General features: G+C 40.5%; 3 protein-coding genes across 3 annotated transcripts; 1 reads left to right on the plus strand and 2 right to left on the minus strand.

Moving 5' to 3' along the window:
* Window positions 1–1,695: 1,695 nt before the first annotated feature.
* Window positions 1,696–6,155, minus strand: LOC118112623 (alcohol dehydrogenase class-3). The gene is made up of 9 exons (XM_035162099.2): window positions 6,042–6,155; window positions 5,443–5,544; window positions 4,656–4,797; window positions 4,476–4,563; window positions 4,069–4,288; window positions 3,164–3,424; window positions 2,631–2,766; window positions 2,069–2,207; window positions 1,696–1,904 (listed from the first exon to the last, which is right to left on the minus strand). The coding sequence occupies exons 1-9, from the start codon at window positions 6,057–6,059 to the stop codon at window positions 1,880–1,882; spliced, it is 1,131 nt and encodes a 376-aa protein (XP_035017990.1). The 5' UTR covers window positions 6,060–6,155; the 3' UTR covers window positions 1,696–1,879.
* A 678-nt stretch (window positions 6,156–6,833) lies between these two features.
* Window positions 6,834–10,115, minus strand: gar1 (GAR1 homolog, ribonucleoprotein). Its single transcript, XM_035161846.2, has 7 exons — window positions 10,008–10,115; window positions 9,537–9,722; window positions 8,267–8,421; window positions 8,095–8,154; window positions 7,882–7,993; window positions 7,435–7,590; window positions 6,834–7,313 (listed from the first exon to the last, which is right to left on the minus strand). Exons 2-7 carry the CDS (start codon window positions 9,715–9,717, stop codon window positions 7,303–7,305), a joined length of 675 nt encoding a protein of 224 aa, XP_035017737.1. The 5' UTR covers window positions 9,718–9,722; window positions 10,008–10,115; the 3' UTR covers window positions 6,834–7,302.
* On the plus strand, window positions 10,106–16,582 carry LOC118112491 (alcohol dehydrogenase class-3). The gene is made up of 9 exons (XM_035161845.2): window positions 10,106–10,305; window positions 10,587–10,688; window positions 10,794–10,944; window positions 11,052–11,139; window positions 11,236–11,455; window positions 12,441–12,701; window positions 12,782–12,914; window positions 13,130–13,268; window positions 14,023–16,582. The coding sequence occupies exons 1-9, from the start codon at window positions 10,288–10,290 to the stop codon at window positions 14,045–14,047; spliced, it is 1,137 nt and encodes a 378-aa protein (XP_035017736.1). The 5' UTR covers window positions 10,106–10,287; the 3' UTR covers window positions 14,048–16,582.
* The last annotated feature ends 1,016 nt before the right edge of the window (window positions 16,583–17,598 follow it).

Genomic DNA, 17,598 nt, shown 5'->3' on the forward strand with positions numbered 1-17,598 from the left:
CAGTAAAAACAATACTTACATCGTTTTAACGTGGGGTTATAGTGTGACTTTTATATCTTAGTGTGTAGATATATGATGTGTATTTTTTATAATTTCAGTTATTTGCATTTCTGTTTTTTGTCTTTGAGGGTTGTTAAAAGAGTAATATATATCGTCACCTTCCTAAAATAATGGCCTACGTCATTTTTTGACAAAATCATCTCCTCATGATGCTGGCCAGCCACCTCTGGTAAAACCGCCTACATCCTCAGTTGAACAGATCATGCGATTCTACCCCTGTAGAATAATGGCCTAATGTCAAGAGTGTGACTTAGGCCGTTTTATTTTACCTAAGTCAAAAGACAATGTGACTTAGGCAATTTTACAAGCTTTTCAAGATGGCGGCTGCATCAAGAAGAACGAAAATCAAGGAGAGAAAGTTCCAGGACCTCCAGTCAATGAAACACGTCAGGCCCGTTGAGTGTCATCACTTCTTTGACAATTTGCATCAGTCAAGAAGCCAGCAAAGAAGAGCTGGAGGGAGAAGTGAGGAGATGCACATGCCTCCTCAGCATTATGTTTAGTTAGTTTGTCAGTTATGCTTTATTGTTGACAGAGTTGAAGGTTTAAAATTGCTTAAGTCACAAAGGCATGTTCAAAAATTTGCCTACGTCATTTATTCCTCTCATGTTACATAATTGACAGACATTGTTATTAGTATGTCAATAGTCATCTATTGTCATAACCTTATTGAGTGAATATCATATATTCAATATTTGGTACATTTTTTGGTGTTTTCTGAAAAAATGACTTGGGCCATTAGTTTAAGAGGATGACGATATAAATGTATGATAATAATAAAGTACAGAAAGTATTATCAGCTAAATGTACCGTAACGTAATGTAAAGAAAATAATCCATTTACAGATAGGCAGCATTTTAATGTTTTTATAATGGTGCTAATATGAATTATTATTAAAAAAAATAAACACCCAGATTTCACCAAAGTTCTGTAAAAAGATAAACATAAAAAGATGTATAAAATGAAATAATAAGTATCCAGTAGTGTAAACGGAAACAAAGAGTAAATACCGCTAAATTGTTCTTAAATAAAGTACTTGAGTAAAAGTAGTTTCCACCACTGATTGTTAGTATACTATGCAACATGGGTAGATTCTTACAAAAATACTTAACTTATCTGAAAATTACCTCAGAAAGTAATGGAAATAGTTTGTTCTTGAAGTCTTGAGAATAACTTGTTCAGTTAAAAGGATTCTGATAGAAAATGTTTATCTGCTGTGGACCTGAAGAATCCCAGTAATTTACCAATACTGTTGATGGCTGATTTGCATTAAAATAACAGGAACATAAATCAGGGGATAAAGAGTGAAAAAGTCCAAATATGAATAAAATTGAAATATTTGAATACCTGAATTGCACATTATTCATATGTTGGAGACTCTAGATTGAGGTTTTGTTAATGTCCTGCAATTGATTATTTGCCAAGAATCTAAAAATTTAATCTAATCTAAAAATGTTGGACATACCTTCCTGTGTTTTTACAATGTTTTGAAACCCCTAACGTCCTGGTTATTTCCAGCTTCAGGTGAAAATAGTGATTTTCAATAAAGTTTCAGACCCCAATGAATAGAAATGTAATGTTTTCATATAATTCAGTCAGTAAATGAGCAGCCACAGAAAACAGCCAGAATAAATGCATCTTCAAAAGATTTTAATAGCACCACTTTGGATCCAACAGGTATTCTACTGTTAATAAAACTTTGTTTTCTCATAGTCAATGTTATTTTTCAAACAAGTGCAGAGAAAAACATTAAGTGCTGTGACGATAGAAGAAGTTTGTCTAAAGGGCGGATGTGCAGGATGTCGATGCTGTAGGCACTTCAGAAGGTCAGCACTGTGCGGATACTGCAATGAGAATAAAAGAAGATGTGCTAGGCTGGTAAATGAAGAACGAGTGAGCAGAACAGCAAAAGAAAACATGCGTAAGTGTATGTACGAATCGTAAGAAGAATATTTTAGAACAATGGTTCCAACATGTACCGACTGTGTAAATGAACCGTTCTTCTCACCTCTCTCCAGCGTGCATGAGGTCAAATCCCTTATTGATCTGCTCAAAGGGCAGAGTGTGGGTAACAAACTCATCCACCTTGAGTTTTTTGTTCATGTAGTCTTCCACCAGCTTAGGAACGCTCTCCACACTCTTCCAGCCTGAGGGGGAATATGAAAATCTGTTTACCAGCTACAATTTAACATCACTAAACAGTATAAATAAAACTAATGTAACCATTAAAAGGGCCTTGGGGCGAAGCGCTTATTCCCCAGAAAACTAAATAAAGAGCTGGTCAAGCGTTACTTGATGAACAACTAAAATGACCGGTACCATTTACATACATTTTCATTAAAACGCAATTTACTATCTTTGTGTCAAAGTATTAAAAGAAAGTTCAAGCACCAGTTTAAACTCAGCCTGATGAAAGTGGAGTGAGAGCACATTGATTTTACTTCATTCTGGAACCGCCTGGTGTCTCACATTATATTATGCAAAAGTGTTTGAACTCGCCGACATCTGGAACTGCTGCCAGACCACATTACGCCTTTTATAACAAGAAATCCTCCAACACGGTCACTCACCTCCGAAGGCTGTGCCCCTCCACACTCGGCCTGTCACCAGCTGGAACGGTCTGGTCGAGATCTCCTGTCCGGCTCCGGCTACGCCAATGATGACACTCTCACCCCATCCTTTGTGGCACGCCTCCAGAGCGGCTCTCTAAAATAATGAACGAGTCATTTTCTGGTTTCTAAGCACTGCCAACTTGTAAATGGTGATTTATATGCTGCTTGTGCCACTTGTCAACTTCAATGAAGCCAATGCACATCTGCATCAGCTCTTCTATGGACCTGTGATGATACATGAACACTATGAAGTGTGATTTACATGTCTGTTGTACCTACAGCTGCTTTCAGACATGTACCGAGGGGACATTCTCTGGTTGTTTTTCCTGCCAGTCCTCTAGTAAAAACTCTGGAAGCTGTCAGAGTGAGTCCATGTGAGAATACAGCAGGGTTATCTCTAGAGATTCATCTTGAGAGAGTGAAAACAGCTCATGCGATGTGCTGCATGTTTTACACACTTAAATAAAATGTGAACACGGAATAAGTCTCACCATGATTTGCACATTTCCGATGCACTCAAAGGAGTAGTCCACACCCCCGTCAGTCATCTCCACCAGGACCTCCTGGATGGGCCGGCTGTGGTCTTTGGGGTTCACGAACTCGGTGGCTCCGAACTCCTTGGCTTTCTCGAACTTCGTGGGGTTGATGTCCACACCGATGATCCTGGTTGCCCCAGCAACCTTGCAACCCATGATGACAGCCAAGCCGACGGCTCCGAGGCCAAACACGGCGCACGTGGAACCAGCCTCAACCTGAGGGAGGATGAAGAAGCAAAGTGGGAATCCAAACATTACAAACAGTAAAATCTGTCGTTGTAACCTCATCACATTTACTAAAAACAGAACTGGATTCTCTTATGTTATATTGAGTTATAAAGCAAATGTTGTACATTTTTGTTATTCTTATATTTTTGTATACTGCTATTTTAATATTTACTTATATCTATACTGCATGTGTACTTATAACTTTTTTACAGATACTCATCTTTACTGTCCCCTCTGCTGTTGTAATGCAGCACTTTTCCTATCGTAGGACTAATAATAAATTGTCTTATTTGTTGTTAGTACATTTACTATATCAGTGTCTGTTTTCAACTTGGAAACAAAGCCTCTGGGAACAACTCAAGTTCACATCGGATCTGCATGATTAATGTGGGTGACCCATTTCAGAGTGAAACCTTGAAACAGTGACAGCATTTGAATCCCCTTTTCATCGATCCCTCGAGGCTGCACTTTGCGACAAACATGTTTTGCATAAAGAGCTTTAAACAATAAAATGTGTCGAAACTTCCCAGTGGTGTTTATCTCCCTTTAGAGAAAACAACTCATCAACACGCTGTTTATATTTTTGGTCGGGAGGCAGACTTACAGCTTAGCCGTCAACCTGTGACACCCACCTTGGCGGTGTTGAGAGCGGCACCGTATCCTGTGGAGATGCCACATCCAAGAAGGCACACCTTATCCAGCGGAGCGCTCTTGTTCACCTTGGCCAGGGAGATGTCGGCCACCACTGTGTACTCGGTGAAGGTGCTGGTGCCCATGAAGTGAAACACTTGCTTTCCCTTGCACGTGAAGCGTGAGGTGCTGTCGGGGAGCAAACCCTGGCCCTGGGTAACTCTGCGAGATGGAGGCATAGGGGAAAAGATGGTTTAATTGAATGTGCGTATGATGAATGTTTGTCAGACAGGAGCTCAAACTGAACGTGATTGAGCTTTGATTTGGTTCCAGAGGCTGTGAGATCAACCATCGAGGCAAAAGTCTTCCCCAACACAAGGTTGAATAAATCGAGAACTGAAAATGTTACCTAATTTTCTGGCAAAGGTTGGTCTTGGGATTTTTGCAGAATTTGCATTCCCCGCACTGAGGCACATACAGCGGAATGACAGTATCACCTTTATCAAAGAGAATTGTCAATAATTAAAATCACACATTAGTTCTTATTGCTGCACAAACAAGTGACATTTTCTGTATTTTGGCTCCGTACCTGTCTTGAATTTGGTGACGCCCTCGCCGACACTCTCGACCGTTCCGGCGCCCTCGTGGCCCAGGATGACAGGAAAAAGTCCCTCAGGGTCACTGCCGCTCAGGGTGTAGGCATCTGTGTGACACACCCCTGTGGCAAAGAGCTGAGAGGAAACATTTAAAATACATGAATGAATGAATGAATGAATGAATGACAACAGCGTTATCAAATGTTTTGCTGTTATTCAAGTGTTTGTCATTCTCGGCTCATAAAGACAAATTTAAAACCACAACCTTCACATAAGAGCCAAAATCAGTCTTTAAACGTAAAATTGATGAATAATAACGGGACATTTATTGTTATATTTATCAGAGTCGAATGATATTAACTTGTTTTTATCTTGATATCATCTGAGTGCAATCTTTACACTTTAATTTCTACACGAAGCAACGTAATCATCCACATTATGTCTGTTTACAAAGTGTGTGCGTGATTCTGTCTGTGATGCTTTTCTAGAATAGAGTGGAGGGCGGGTCGTCCACTAACCAGACGGAGGGTGGTTCGATACCCAACCCCTTTGTCCGTGTGCTTTGGAAAAGACACCTGACCCCTGATTACCCATGACGGCTGTGCCAGCAGTGTGTGAGTGACGTGTGATGGAGAGAAGCGCTGCACATAGATGCTCCGTGTGAATGTATGTGAATATAAAAATTGTACCGTGAAGCCTAGAAAAGTCATATATAAATACAGACTATTTGTACAGTCATATTTCAGCTTTAAACAAGTTACAGTCAGTGGCCTGGTTTACCTTGATGCGGACTTCATGGGCCTTGGGTGGTGCCACCTCCACCTCTTCAATGGAAAGAGGTTTGCCAGGTTCCCAGGCAACAGCTGCCTTGCACTTGATCACCTGAAGAAGGAAAAGCACGGGACTTTGGTATTTTCTCTCACACAAGGATTGAAGACTGCAGCTTTGTGTTGGCTGCAGCTCTGCAGGGTCTGTAACAGGCCGGGATAGCAGCACACTGACCTAGTTTTAACTCTGTCCAGGTTTATGCAAGAGCTGGAGTTACATGCTTTCTTGCAAGTGGACGAGACGTGGCTGCAGAATCTGCTTCACTCAAACTACTTTCTATTCCTTTAACCGCTTCGGTAACTTCACGTGTTCAATATTATCTGAGCAACAACTTGCAGGCACCAGTTGTGAGCAGCTGAACCCTGATCCCTGTTGGGTAACTCAACACTGACTCCTGGTACTTATTCATTCAACCACACGCGAACGGCTGCAGGTTAGTGAACGGAATCCTGGTTGTTGTTTACGCTACGTGTGAATTAAATGATGTATTAACGTTACGCACATTCTGATGCATTTCAAGGATTTTATTGAGTATTTTGGAGGAAACTCACTTTTCCCGCAGTCTCCATGTTCCTTCCTTCAGCAAGAGGGGGCGGAGCAGGCGCGCGGCCGTAAAGGAGCAACCGTGCGGACCAATCAGAGAGAAGAACGCGCAGCTACCCTCTTCTCGTGTGACGTAGGCCCGGCGGAAACCGGAAGTTGATATATCGATATATATTTTATTTTCTTCATAAATCTAAATTCTTAAAAATCTCTTTTTAAAAAGTTAAAACTATAAGCTTATCAAAAAAATATATATTTATATTATTTTACTTAAATACGTTTCTTTCATTATTTACTTATTTGTGTGGTAGTACACACAAGACATACTTCACTTGGCTGTTTCATACAAGTTATAAAATATAATTAAATTGGTATCATGTAAATAACCAGAGCAATAATCGTACACACTTCTGAGAAAGTACCTATTTGAGAAAATAGGTTTAAATACTACTTTAAATGTACTGTGATTGAAATACTATATATTTTATCTTTCATGTATAAGCAGCATCTGTGTTGTGACTTGAATTATTTAAACAAAGTTGTATGTAATTCTATACTTATTTTCATTATGGATTCATATGCTGATATTTTCTTGATTAATCAATCTATTCATAAATCATTAATATTCATAAAAATAGCCACCTCGTTAACATCTAAATTAAGGATTCATGAGCAAACATCTTTAATAATTAATTTAACTCTAAACTAGATCAGGGCTCTTAAAGTGTATAACATGAACTGTATTCTGCTTCATAATGTCAATGATTTCTCTAAGACCAGAGAAGATAAAACAGACACAGTTACAAAGCACCTTTTAATCAAGGTCTTTAACAAAAATGTTACATTTGGTTTAAGATTTTACAAATTATAAGCATTAAAATGTTTCCAACTTCCACTCAAAGTTCATTTTCCATCACATTTTCCCCACATTTGACAAAAGTAATTCAGGGAAATTTGTGAATGTGTCTCCTGAAGTCATGAACAACACTTTAACACAATCGGCACCAGGATAAGGATGTGCCTGTTTGCAGAGGGAGCCTAGACCCCTTCACAACAGGCAGAAAAGGTCCCAGTTATGTTTCACCTTTTAAATAACGTGATGATTCATCACATCTTCAAAACTGGTACAAAAATAAAAAAATGTGAAAAGCCACAGGTTCTACAAATTGAATCAGTATATGGACATTGCCTCCAACTGGCCAGACACTGGTATTGAATGCAGCCTTTTTGCTGAAGCAGGTGTAGACAGGGATGAAAAGATCCAGCAGATCACCTCCCACCTACAGGTTGACAAAAAGAAAAAGATAAATGCAACAATTATAGACAAAAACATGGCAACATTCACACAATCCCAGCAGGAAACAAAACTTAAATAATTGAGCTTGATGAAAAGGGGCAAACCTCTGAATCCACGTCCACCACTACCTCCTCTGCTTCCTCTGAAACCTCCTCCACCACGTCCAAATCCTCCTCCACCACGGCCACCCCTGTCAAATCCTCCACGGCCCCCACGGCCCCCGCCTCCAAATCCTCCACCACGGCCCCCTCGAAATCCACCTGAAAGAAAAACAAAACCAGAGCAGTTGTTCAAAACATTCCTCTAATCCACGTTGTAAACAGTTTTTCATGTTCAACCTAAACCCACGGAAACTAAGACTAAGAGCCCAAGTGGTGAAAACTAACCTTATTTATAATCTTTATTAATTCAGTGGTTTTCAAAAGAACATCCTAATAAATGCACATTTAACTTGCCAGGTCACAAGCTCGCTTCTTTAGCCTTTAGGCCACCGCTGCCCAGTGGTCTGCATATTCATCCACAATATAAGACTATAAGTTTGGATGCTTTACCTCCACGGCCACCACCTCTTCCTCCTCGGCCTCCTCTTGGCGGCCCCTTCTCTCCTGGCGGCCTGGGAAGAAATCTCTGCAGTGGAAGAAGCTTCATTGGATCTATATAAAACTGAGAGAGAAGTTGCAGATTACGTATCGATTATGACATAAACTGAAATGCTGTCAAGTATTCAAATGAATGACTTTAAAATGTCATTGAGTTTTTTTTACCTTCTGAAGTTTCTTAAACGAAGACGCCTTCATATTGTCTGAGAGTTTGACTGAAAAATACTGCAGGGTGAGTTAAGGAATAAAAGGCGAGAATGATATTTAATCCACAAAAATTCACTATCTTTTTAGTGCACTTTTCTTTTTTTTTTTTAAATGGCGACAGAAAGGATACAAATTCCCGGAGCTGGCCGAATATCTCGTCCACCTTCCCGATCTGCTCCTTGTTCTCCAGGTACACGGGGGCATTGAAGTAGGGAACCTTGCTCTCCTCTGTTGTGCACTTACACACAATATCATCTTCACATGGATGCATGAACTCTCCCACGGCTGCAAAGAGAAAAACATCGAAACACATTCAGTTTTGTGACACGATAAGCCGCCAGTTTCATTTTATGTCCTTGTCTACTGTAGATAGGGGATGATTGAAGGTCTTATCATGCAGTTTATGTACATCTGCAGCTCTCAATGGATAACCCACATAACTTTTAAAACTAAACAAAAGATTTCAGTTGTTTGCAAAAAATAAAAGCTGGAGTGGAGGCTTAAACACATGTCACCAACCAGCACCATGTGAACTTCCTAACTTCTTCCATATTATGACACAGTGTCTGATATGTTACAAGTTCCCTGCCGTTGCTACAGCTTGCATGTAAATCATGTTTAAAGTTGGTAACAGTTCCTGAGACATGAGCAAGTAGTCACATCAGAGTGTGAACCAAGTTAAACATACCCAGGATCTGTTTCTTATCAAGCACCACCTAACCTAACATCAGCCGACCTGCTATTCTGAACTACAAAGCTGTCAGGATTCTGTAGATCAATGGTTTTCCACTGATCCGATTAGTCAGTGGTTCGTCTGTTGATGAGTTTTGATCCTTCTCAGTACAGCATCAGTTACCATGGTGAGGACTGAGAGCTCTGGATGAATCCAGAAGGTACCTCGATTATTGATAATCAGATGTGCACACATTAGACTGACTTTTGCTGCCTGTCTGCATTTGGTCTTTGTTGTTTTTGTACCTGCTGTGCTTTGTTTTTTCATATGTTGTAACTTATTGTTATACATCGTACCCGTCTGAATACTAGTCTGTGTATATTGCTTGTGTGTGTTGACTATAAACAAGTCATTTTATTTTAACTCTAGGTTGCCATTTTAAAAACTGGGTAACTCTGGCTCATTTACAGTCATTTTGCTGTTGATTAATAAACAATGTCCCTTTCAAATAAACAAAGAAATGACATTAAGTGATCACCACACCTCCTGTTTCATAGCACGTGAGCACATGCACATACAACATTCACGTGCCGTCACTTGAAAACCTTCTGAAGATCATTTACAGTTTGTGATAATGTTTATTATATTAAAACATATATTTCAGTCTCAGACGTCACGCATGTCCCCCCTGCACCAGGTTTCCCCCACAGCTTCTCGATGATCTTACCCACTACGTATTCAGGAGGACCGTAGTCCTGCTGTCTGTTGAAGCCTCCTCTGCCTCCACCGAAGCCTCCTCTGCCTCCTCCACCTCGGCCTCCACCGAACCCTCCTCTGCCTCCTCCACCTCGGTTAAAACCTCCACCTCCTCCTCGGCCGCCTCGTCCTCCGCCTCCTCTGAAAGACATGTCCTCTGCGACGGAGCAAGAGAGAGACACAGAGACACACACACGAGTTAGCTGTTAGCTGGAGAAGCTAACAGGCTGCTGGTGGGATAGTAAGCACCAAACAACTTGCTCCTGCTAGCATGCTAACGCAACTCGGTCATTCAAACTACAGAATCACATCCGCGTTTTCTCCCACAAACCAATGCGGTGTGCGCTCAGTTCTACGTATAATACTACAATAGTATTAACAAACAAATATTGCGCAAAAAATACATTTAAAAACACGAAATAAATAGAAAAAACACACTCACAACTTTACTCGTTGAGCCGCAGCTATTTACTCCACGCGAACACGTGTGGCCAAACTGCCTGTCGTAAAGTGCATGTCGAGTGTCGTGAAGTGTCGTAAACCCCTGCCGCTGCCTCGTCGTGCTTCATGAACCGGAAGTTTAGTTTACGCTTTATTTATTGTGAACTTCAAACCAAAACGACTTTGAAGCTATAACGTGACGCAATGTTATTTGTGTGCAGATGTAAATACATTTTTTAGAAATAATTGATTTTGTTGATTTGCAGGAAATTGAACAGACAATGTCCACGACAGGTCAGGTAAGAACAACAACATCAAGTACACAATATTCACTTGTTGTCTAATAAATGATACAAAGTTCATTATGTCATGTTGTTGCTTTGAGTCTCACCCACAGACTGTATATAAACATACAGTATATATATATGATTTGTAAAATTACATCTGACTGAGTGTGAAGTGTTATTTAGCCTCATTTTGTTGATCCCACATGTTCACAGGGATTCAGGAGATCTTCACACAAACAGAGACCAGGTCCAGTCAATGCACGTTTTAATGCACCAGTGCTTTTCCCCTCCAGGTGATCAAGTGCAGAGCTGCTGTTGCTTGGGAACCAGGGAAACCTCTGGTGACTGAAGATGTGGAGGTGGCTGCCCCTCAGGCCCATGAGGTCCGCATCAAGGTCAGCTGCTCCTGGGGGGGATACGACCAGACATTATAGTAGATATGTACATTATTAAGTATTTATCATAAAACTGTATGATGAACACAGTACCTGCTCGTACAGATTGTTGCCACGGGTGTGTGCCACACAGACTGGGAATACATGTACGGGACTGGTAAGGGGATGAAGTTTAGACCTTTTCCGTTAGTTTTGGGCCATGAAGCAGCCGGAGTCGTGGAGAGCGTTGGTCCAGAAGTCACCAAATTCTCACCGGGTAAATTGTACAGTTTCATAATGAACGTACAGAAATGCAGTTAGATTCATTTCTCCTTTTCATACACAGAACTCTGACTGAAGTCGTTTGCTTTTCGCTGTTTTCAGGGGATAAAGTTATTCCTCTTTTCCTGCCTCAGTGTGGGGAATGTGAACGATGTTTGAGCCCTAAAACAAATCATTGCAGGAAGAACTGGTAATATCCATTGCCATGTTTGCTCACAACACACACACTACTTTGTTTCATTGTGTTTTTTCTGCTCATTTTTTTTTTACTTTTTGTGGCTTTTAGGGCAAATACACAAGTGGGTGTTTTGGCTGATGGCACGAGCAGGATATCTTGCAAAGGGCAGCAGGTGTACCAGTTCCTCGGAATCGGCTCTTTCTCCCAGTACACCGTGGTTCCCGACATCTCTCTTGCAAAGATAAGAGACGATGCACCGCTGGAAAAAGTTTGCCTGCTTGGCTGTGGCGTCTCCACTGGTTATGGTGCAGCTCTTAAAACAGGCAAGGTAAGAATATACAGATCTGAGTTACACTTTTCACCAACTCTGATGTGGACCAGTGATTGTTCTGTGTGCGTCCTTAAAACGAGAGTCACGCAAATACAAGTAGTTTAGTTTTATTTGTAAAAAAATATCATTTAAACTCTTGGGCTTATAGTAACAGATTGAATTTTGAATATCTTATATCTTATCTTCCCAGTGGTGATAACAAGATAGTAGTTATATTTTTTCCCCACTAGATATCAGTGCATGAACATAAGATAAGTCGAAGAAAAGATGACAGTTGACATCAGTAAAGGAAGGTAAATATATATATATGATATAAAGAGAGTTAAACCCGAGTTGAAGTGCAGTACAGAATTGGTGCATGTAACATCATACAAGTGGGTTAAATAGAACTTAGAAGTTCAATATTCTACACTTTTTGTTTTTATTATAGTTCTTGTATGTAGAAATAAGTAAAAATAAGCAATAACAATGTTTTGTGGAGATAAAGATGTTTAGAGAGTCACTCTTAAAACCAAAATGTAGAAACATGGAGTGATCAAATATGTTTTGAATATTAAAAAGACTGAGTATGAGCATTTAACTGAAAACACAGTGGTTCAGTGAATAAAACTAAAGCAGCGAGAGAGCGTTCACAGGAGCCTGATAAGAACCTTCTTCTTTCAAAACACTCCAGCTAATGGAAAATGTAAGTGTGGCGAGAGGAGAGTGAAATTCAATTTGAAGGTTTGATATGATAATGATAAAAGTGTGTTTCATTTAAACACTAATTTTAAAAGGCAAATTCTTTGACAAAATATGAATAAAAGCCAACACGGTTTAAAGCGGAGGTTGATTAAAAGCAGGCTTACATAAGAATAAAATGGGTCCAATGGAGAACAATGAAATCAAAGTCGTATTGTAGCATGTGCACCAATCTGTCACAACATGAGGACTGGTTTACAGACGTCATGGCTGAGTTGACTCCCACACTACGCCCATCCAGGTTGAAAAAGATTCCTCGTGTGCCGTGTTCGGGCTTGGAGCCGTTGGACTGGGCGCCGTCATGGGCTGCCAGGTTGCCGGGGCGAAGAGGATCATCGGGGTCGACATCAACCCTGACAAGTTCGCCAAAGCCGTAGAGCTCGGAGCCACCGAATGTGTCGACCCCAGAGATCACAGCAAGCCCATCCAGGAGGTTTTGGCAGAGATGACAGACGGAGGGGTTGATTACGCTCTGGAGTGTGTGGGGAGTCCAGTTGTCATGGTGGGTGTGGGACAACTACACACTCCAGTTTCACCAGTATCTGTGAATATGTATTTTACAGTTAGTATTGTTTTTCCTAGACTGCTGCGCTTGAGTCTACAAGAGATGCCTGGGGCACCTGTGTGATCGCAGGGTGGACGGAGACAGAAGCAATGAGCGTCGTGGTTGAAAAGCTGCTGATGGGACGCACCTTGAAGGGGACTTACTTTGGAGGTGAGTTGTCTTAATGCTTCAGCAGCAATTCAAGGTAATTGGCATGATGGAGAAATCAACCCTCTGTAGTCTGAGGCCTTGTCCAACACTTATTTGGACATGCCTTGACATATACAGTATATTGTCAGTAAGAATGCCATCAATTGATCTGTTGGCAGCTCGTGTCATTCGTGGTTCTTGAGGACTCACGAGGGTCTCGTTTTCCTCTTGTAAAGGTTGGAAGAGCGTGGAGGACGTGCCCAAACTGGTGGACGACTACATGAACAACAAGCTGAAGCTGGACGAGTTCATCACCCACAACCTCCCTCTGGATCAAATCAATGTGGCCTTTGACCTTCTGAAAAGTGGGAAAAGGTACGACAGGATTCATTTGTGGATGATGTCTTTTGTGTGTGTGTGTGTGTGTGTGTGTGTCTCCTTGTGTTCACATAGTCACGTTATTGGGACTTTTATCCTATTTGAGGACAAAAAAATTTGCCAAAGGACATTTTCATGTTTAAGGAATCAGGATAGTGTTGGACTTACAGTTTACTACAGTTTATTGACTCTAGTATTTATTTGTCGAAATGCTCATTTGCTGTCTTTGCAAAATACTATGAACACACAATGACACATCATTTTCATGGACGGATCTCCGTTACTGAGGCCGAGTGGCGCAGGGGCCTGATGTCAGGGGCCCCTCGGCCAGAGTCTCTTTCATGAAGTGGCTGTAACATACAGTATCTTGTTTGAGAGCTCAAAAACCTTCAGTGTGGGAGTTTATACAAGATGGAGCATGGAAAACAAGTACAAACTAGTCATGTTTCAGGAATATACGTATGTGTGGTTGTAGATGTACAGTGTGTATTAGCTATATTATCTATAAATAACACATGTTTTGCATGAACAAAATTTTAAAACCCAAAGACTTTCGATTTACAATTGTAGGATTATAGGAAACTAAGGAAACCAGTAAATAAGATTAGAGAAGTTAGAACCACCAAAATAGTTCATGATGAATTTTCTGTGTAATTGATTAAGTGTCTAATTGTTGCTGCTCCCCTGTTGTTATTGTGTATATCGGACCTGAGACTGAAGTTTCCCTAATATTTGTCTTCTCTGTCCTCAGCATCCGCACTGTCATCAGTCTGTGAGACTCTCAAGAGGAGACAAAACCTACAGAACACTTAACAAGAAGCGAGGTTGATGCTCACGGTTGTTACTATGGTAACTATTGGTAACTCTGCCACAGTTAATTATCTTTTTCTTCGAAGGTATTGATGATATTTCTCCACGCTTGACTTTGTGGCAAGTGAGCACTTTGGCCACTAGATGGCAGTCTTATGTCATGTAAAAGCCTTTACAGTAAGTTCAACTTAATAAAAACATAATTGTTTTACCTGCAAAATTTTTTTTTTTTGGTTCAGATCCAATTCTATATATTTTTAAAACTTATTTATCAAAAATTTTATGAACACAGAGAAGATTGAGTGCATTTCTGCAACATGATAGAGAATTTAATAACAAACACAGCAGTATATATATATGATAGTACAGTAATATAAATACATGTATAGTATATAGCAGGAGTATATGTATAAATATAAAGTAACAACAAGACAAATCTGTACATCTGTCACACGTGTGGTAGTTGGAATTAAATACCCTTGTATAGAAGATGGAGCGAAAGAGCGAGGAACCAAATGGCCGAATCTGTCATCGGCCATCGTGAAGAATCTGCTTCATGTGGTCGGCCGTACCAGATTTCGTCCTTGGTAACGTTATATATTGATTTAATGGGGAGTCGCGGAGAAGGGCTGAAATAACAGTGGTGTGCTGTCAGGGCAGAAGACAAAAGGTTGTTTTGTGAAGGTTGTTTTCAGCTCCTCTCGGTGAAGACCTGAAATAGCTGCCAGAGGAATTTGTTTTATTGAAGTTCCATTCAAATGCCCTTGGCAGCTTCCCCTGCTTTTCCATCTTTATTTAAAATGGAAAATAAATTGGTGCTCTTCCTCTAATGTTGGTCTCCTCTGGCTGTGTGCTATCAATCACAGATTATACATCTTAGACCCCCAGACCTCCACCTCCACCTCCACCCCCCTTCTTCTTCTTCTTCTTCTTCTTCTTCTTCTTCTTCTTCTTCTTCTTCTTCTTCTTCTTCTTCTTCCTCCGAAGGAATCTCGAACGAAAGAAAGTTTTTGAGAAATAAAAGCAGAGAGTGAAGCAGCGGAGAGAGATAAGAGAGAGGAGATCAAGAGAAATGGGGGAGACGGGTTTTGACAGGTGGTTATGTGACTGGCCACCGCATCTATAACTGTTGGACATGCTCGCAGATTTATAAGGCTTTCTTGGGGACACGTGTTTGAATGTCTGCCTCATCTGTAAGAAAGCCATCCAGAGTGACGACCATAAGTCTCCCAACGGCTTTTTTTTCTCTCTGCGGTTGAACTCTACAACCTCTGGAATTGTCACAGCATTGTGCAACTGATACAGGGAGGACATGCTACATGAATTACAACCGCAGCATTGCACACATTTCAGAAACTGTCCGTGTTGTCATGCTTCACATTTGTCTGTGCAGCCTTTTCTGCAGATATCTTCGGGATAGGAAGACGAAGATAGAGACAAATCTTCATTTGCATTTAGTGGCTCTTTTTTCCCCACCACCATCTTTTTTGCTGTCATCACTTCACTGCGACAACTCTTTCAGACCTCATGAAGATAATTGACAAACAACAGAAATGCCAGATGAGGTAAATGCCATCACAAAAATAAGGGCATGAAAAACTGCCGCCTTGCCTTTCACAATATTTAAATTGGGATCAAGAGATTTTGCCTTATTTATTAAGCTATTTTCCCGTGTGGCAGACAGATGACTGCATGCTGGAGATGATGAGAGCATAGAAGTAGTGGGTGGGAAACACCCTGTTCAAACAAAGCCTGTTTTATAGTCGGAATCCAAAAGTTATAAAACACCTACTTTTTTCACTTTGTAAATGGGAGTTGGTGCCGCTCTGATTCAACTGGTGAACGCAGTATATTTATCAGAAACTAAATCAAACTGTCCCTATTGAATGTTTTTATATTAGTTATCAACAAAGAATTCGTATATATATGTTCTCCAGTGCTGGGTGTCTATTTCATCTGTTTTAGCTTTATTTAATGACTTTAATAGATGGATAGACATTTTCATTGTGGCCGTTTTCCTCAGTGAAAACAACTGGGATGTGTTGAGAATTCAAGCAAAGCATCAAGGGAAAGTCATTTATTTACTGAAGTGTAATCTGTAAACTGGTTTCCTAATGTTCACAATGTTTCTTCAAACCTTACACACCTTTTAATATTATTAGTTTTCTGCAAGATACTCCAGGCAGATGTGGCTCAGGACGTAAAAGAGGGTTGTCCACTAACCAGATGGTTGGTAGTTCAATCCCCTGTATCCTTCTGTCTGCATTCTGAAGTGTCCTTGGGCAGGATGCTGACCCAAATGACCTCTGACTGCTGTGCCAACAGTGGTGACTGAAAAGTGCTGTGTATTGAGTTGCTGTATGAATGTGTGTGTGTGAATGGTAAATCTGATTTGAACTGTAAAGTTGATGAAAGACTGAAAAAACTACATATAAATACAATATCAGCTTTTTACCCCAAAGTGCAGGTGTGATTGGTCATAAATAAAGTAGTGAAAAGAATCATTGTGGCTGGATTCCATTTCTGTTTCAGGGCGCTCGTATTGTGCAAACTGTCTCTTCCTCATGATTTACTTGGACACTTGAATGTGAATGAAAATAAAGGCCTGTCTCAAAACCAGGTCTATGGTTATTATAATCGTGAGCCCATCGCAGGATTTATATTCTGTCTGTGTGTAAGATAACGTGACCGTGCTGTCGCATTAGCTGGTTAAAGTCCCGTAGAACATCATAAATATAAAACATGAATCAGTCCGAGGAAACTGGTGAGACACGAACCAGAGGAAAAGCACATCTGAGAGAGACGTAGTCAGATAGGCAGAGAGAGAGAGATGGAGGGATGGATATAGTGTACAGCCCCGATGGCTATGGAAGAATGACCCACTTAAGTCACTAAAGACTGTCAATGTGAGGCCCCTGTTTTATCCGCAAATCCTGGCCATTATACGGCTAATGTCGGGCAATGCCTGTGACATCCCTGGTCTTTCTTTGACACGGTTAGCTTTAGCTCCTGTGTCAGTGGAATACACTCGGCTTGGAGTGGGGGACGGTGCAGTAACAGTGCCTGGTGTCTTGGATGGATAGTTTTTTTTCCGCTGCGTTAGAGCGTTGTGCAGTGATACATCTGTTGTGTGTCGTTATCAGCGGAAATTTATTTCCAACATGTGGACTTTTTATGGAATTCTGAATAAATCTGCCACTTTCTTGGCTCGATTAGAATCAATAATCCATTACAAATGGCCTTAAAGTGGGTGTAATGGACTAAAGTAGCAATAAAATTGCACTTTAAAAATCCTCTGGTAGTTGTAGTATGTAGTCAATGTGAACTTTTATCATACTGACCCGAGGTGCTTTCAAAATAAAGTCCATAAAACTTTTTTTATGTTTTTGTTTGGCTACAATTGATGCGTTACACTTAGAAACATTACTTTTTAAAATATTGTATTAAAAATTAAACATATACAGTCAACTATATAAGTCCATTGTCCCACACTTCAGAGACTTCAATGAAATACCAA

The sequence above is a fragment of the Hippoglossus stenolepis genome, chromosome 7 (genome assembly GCF_022539355.2).
Source record: "Hippoglossus stenolepis isolate QCI-W04-F060 chromosome 7, HSTE1.2, whole genome shotgun sequence".
In the NCBI taxonomy this organism is placed as follows: Eukaryota; Metazoa; Chordata; class Actinopteri; order Pleuronectiformes; family Pleuronectidae; genus Hippoglossus; species Hippoglossus stenolepis.

What these genes read in the sequence shown, in the direction of transcription:
- gar1 (XM_035161846.2), bottom strand. Translation starts at nt 9,717, where the DNA reads ATGTCTTTCAGAGGAGGCGGAGGACGAGGCGGCCGAGGAGGAGGTGGA. An exon ending in TCCTCCTGAATACGTAGTGG is followed by an intron (nt 8,422 to 9,536) that starts GTAAGATCATCG and finishes TTCTCTTTGCAG; the next exon opens with CCGTGGGAGAGTTCATGCAT. An exon ending in TCGGCCAGCTCCGGGAATTT is followed by an intron (nt 8,155 to 8,266) that starts GTATCCTTTCTG and finishes CTCACCCTGCAG; the next exon opens with TATTTTTCAGTCAAACTCTC.
- LOC118112491 (XM_035161845.2), top strand. An exon ending in GAAGGGGACTTACTTTGGAG is followed by an intron (nt 12,915 to 13,129) that starts GTGAGTTGTCTT and finishes CCTCTTGTAAAG; the next exon opens with GTTGGAAGAGCGTGGAGGAC. An exon ending in CTTCTGAAAAGTGGGAAAAG is followed by an intron (nt 13,269 to 14,022) that starts GTACGACAGGAT and finishes CTCTGTCCTCAG; the next exon opens with CATCCGCACTGTCATCAGTC.
- LOC118112623 (XM_035162099.2), bottom strand. An exon ending in CCCATGAAGTCCGCATCAAG is followed by an intron (nt 4,798 to 5,442) that starts GTAAACCAGGCC and finishes GTTTCCTCTCAG; the next exon opens with CTCTTTGCCACAGGGGTGTG. An exon ending in CCGCTCTCAACACCGCCAAG is followed by an intron (nt 3,425 to 4,068) that starts GTGGGTGTCACA and finishes ATCCTCCCTCAG; the next exon opens with GTTGAGGCTGGTTCCACGTG.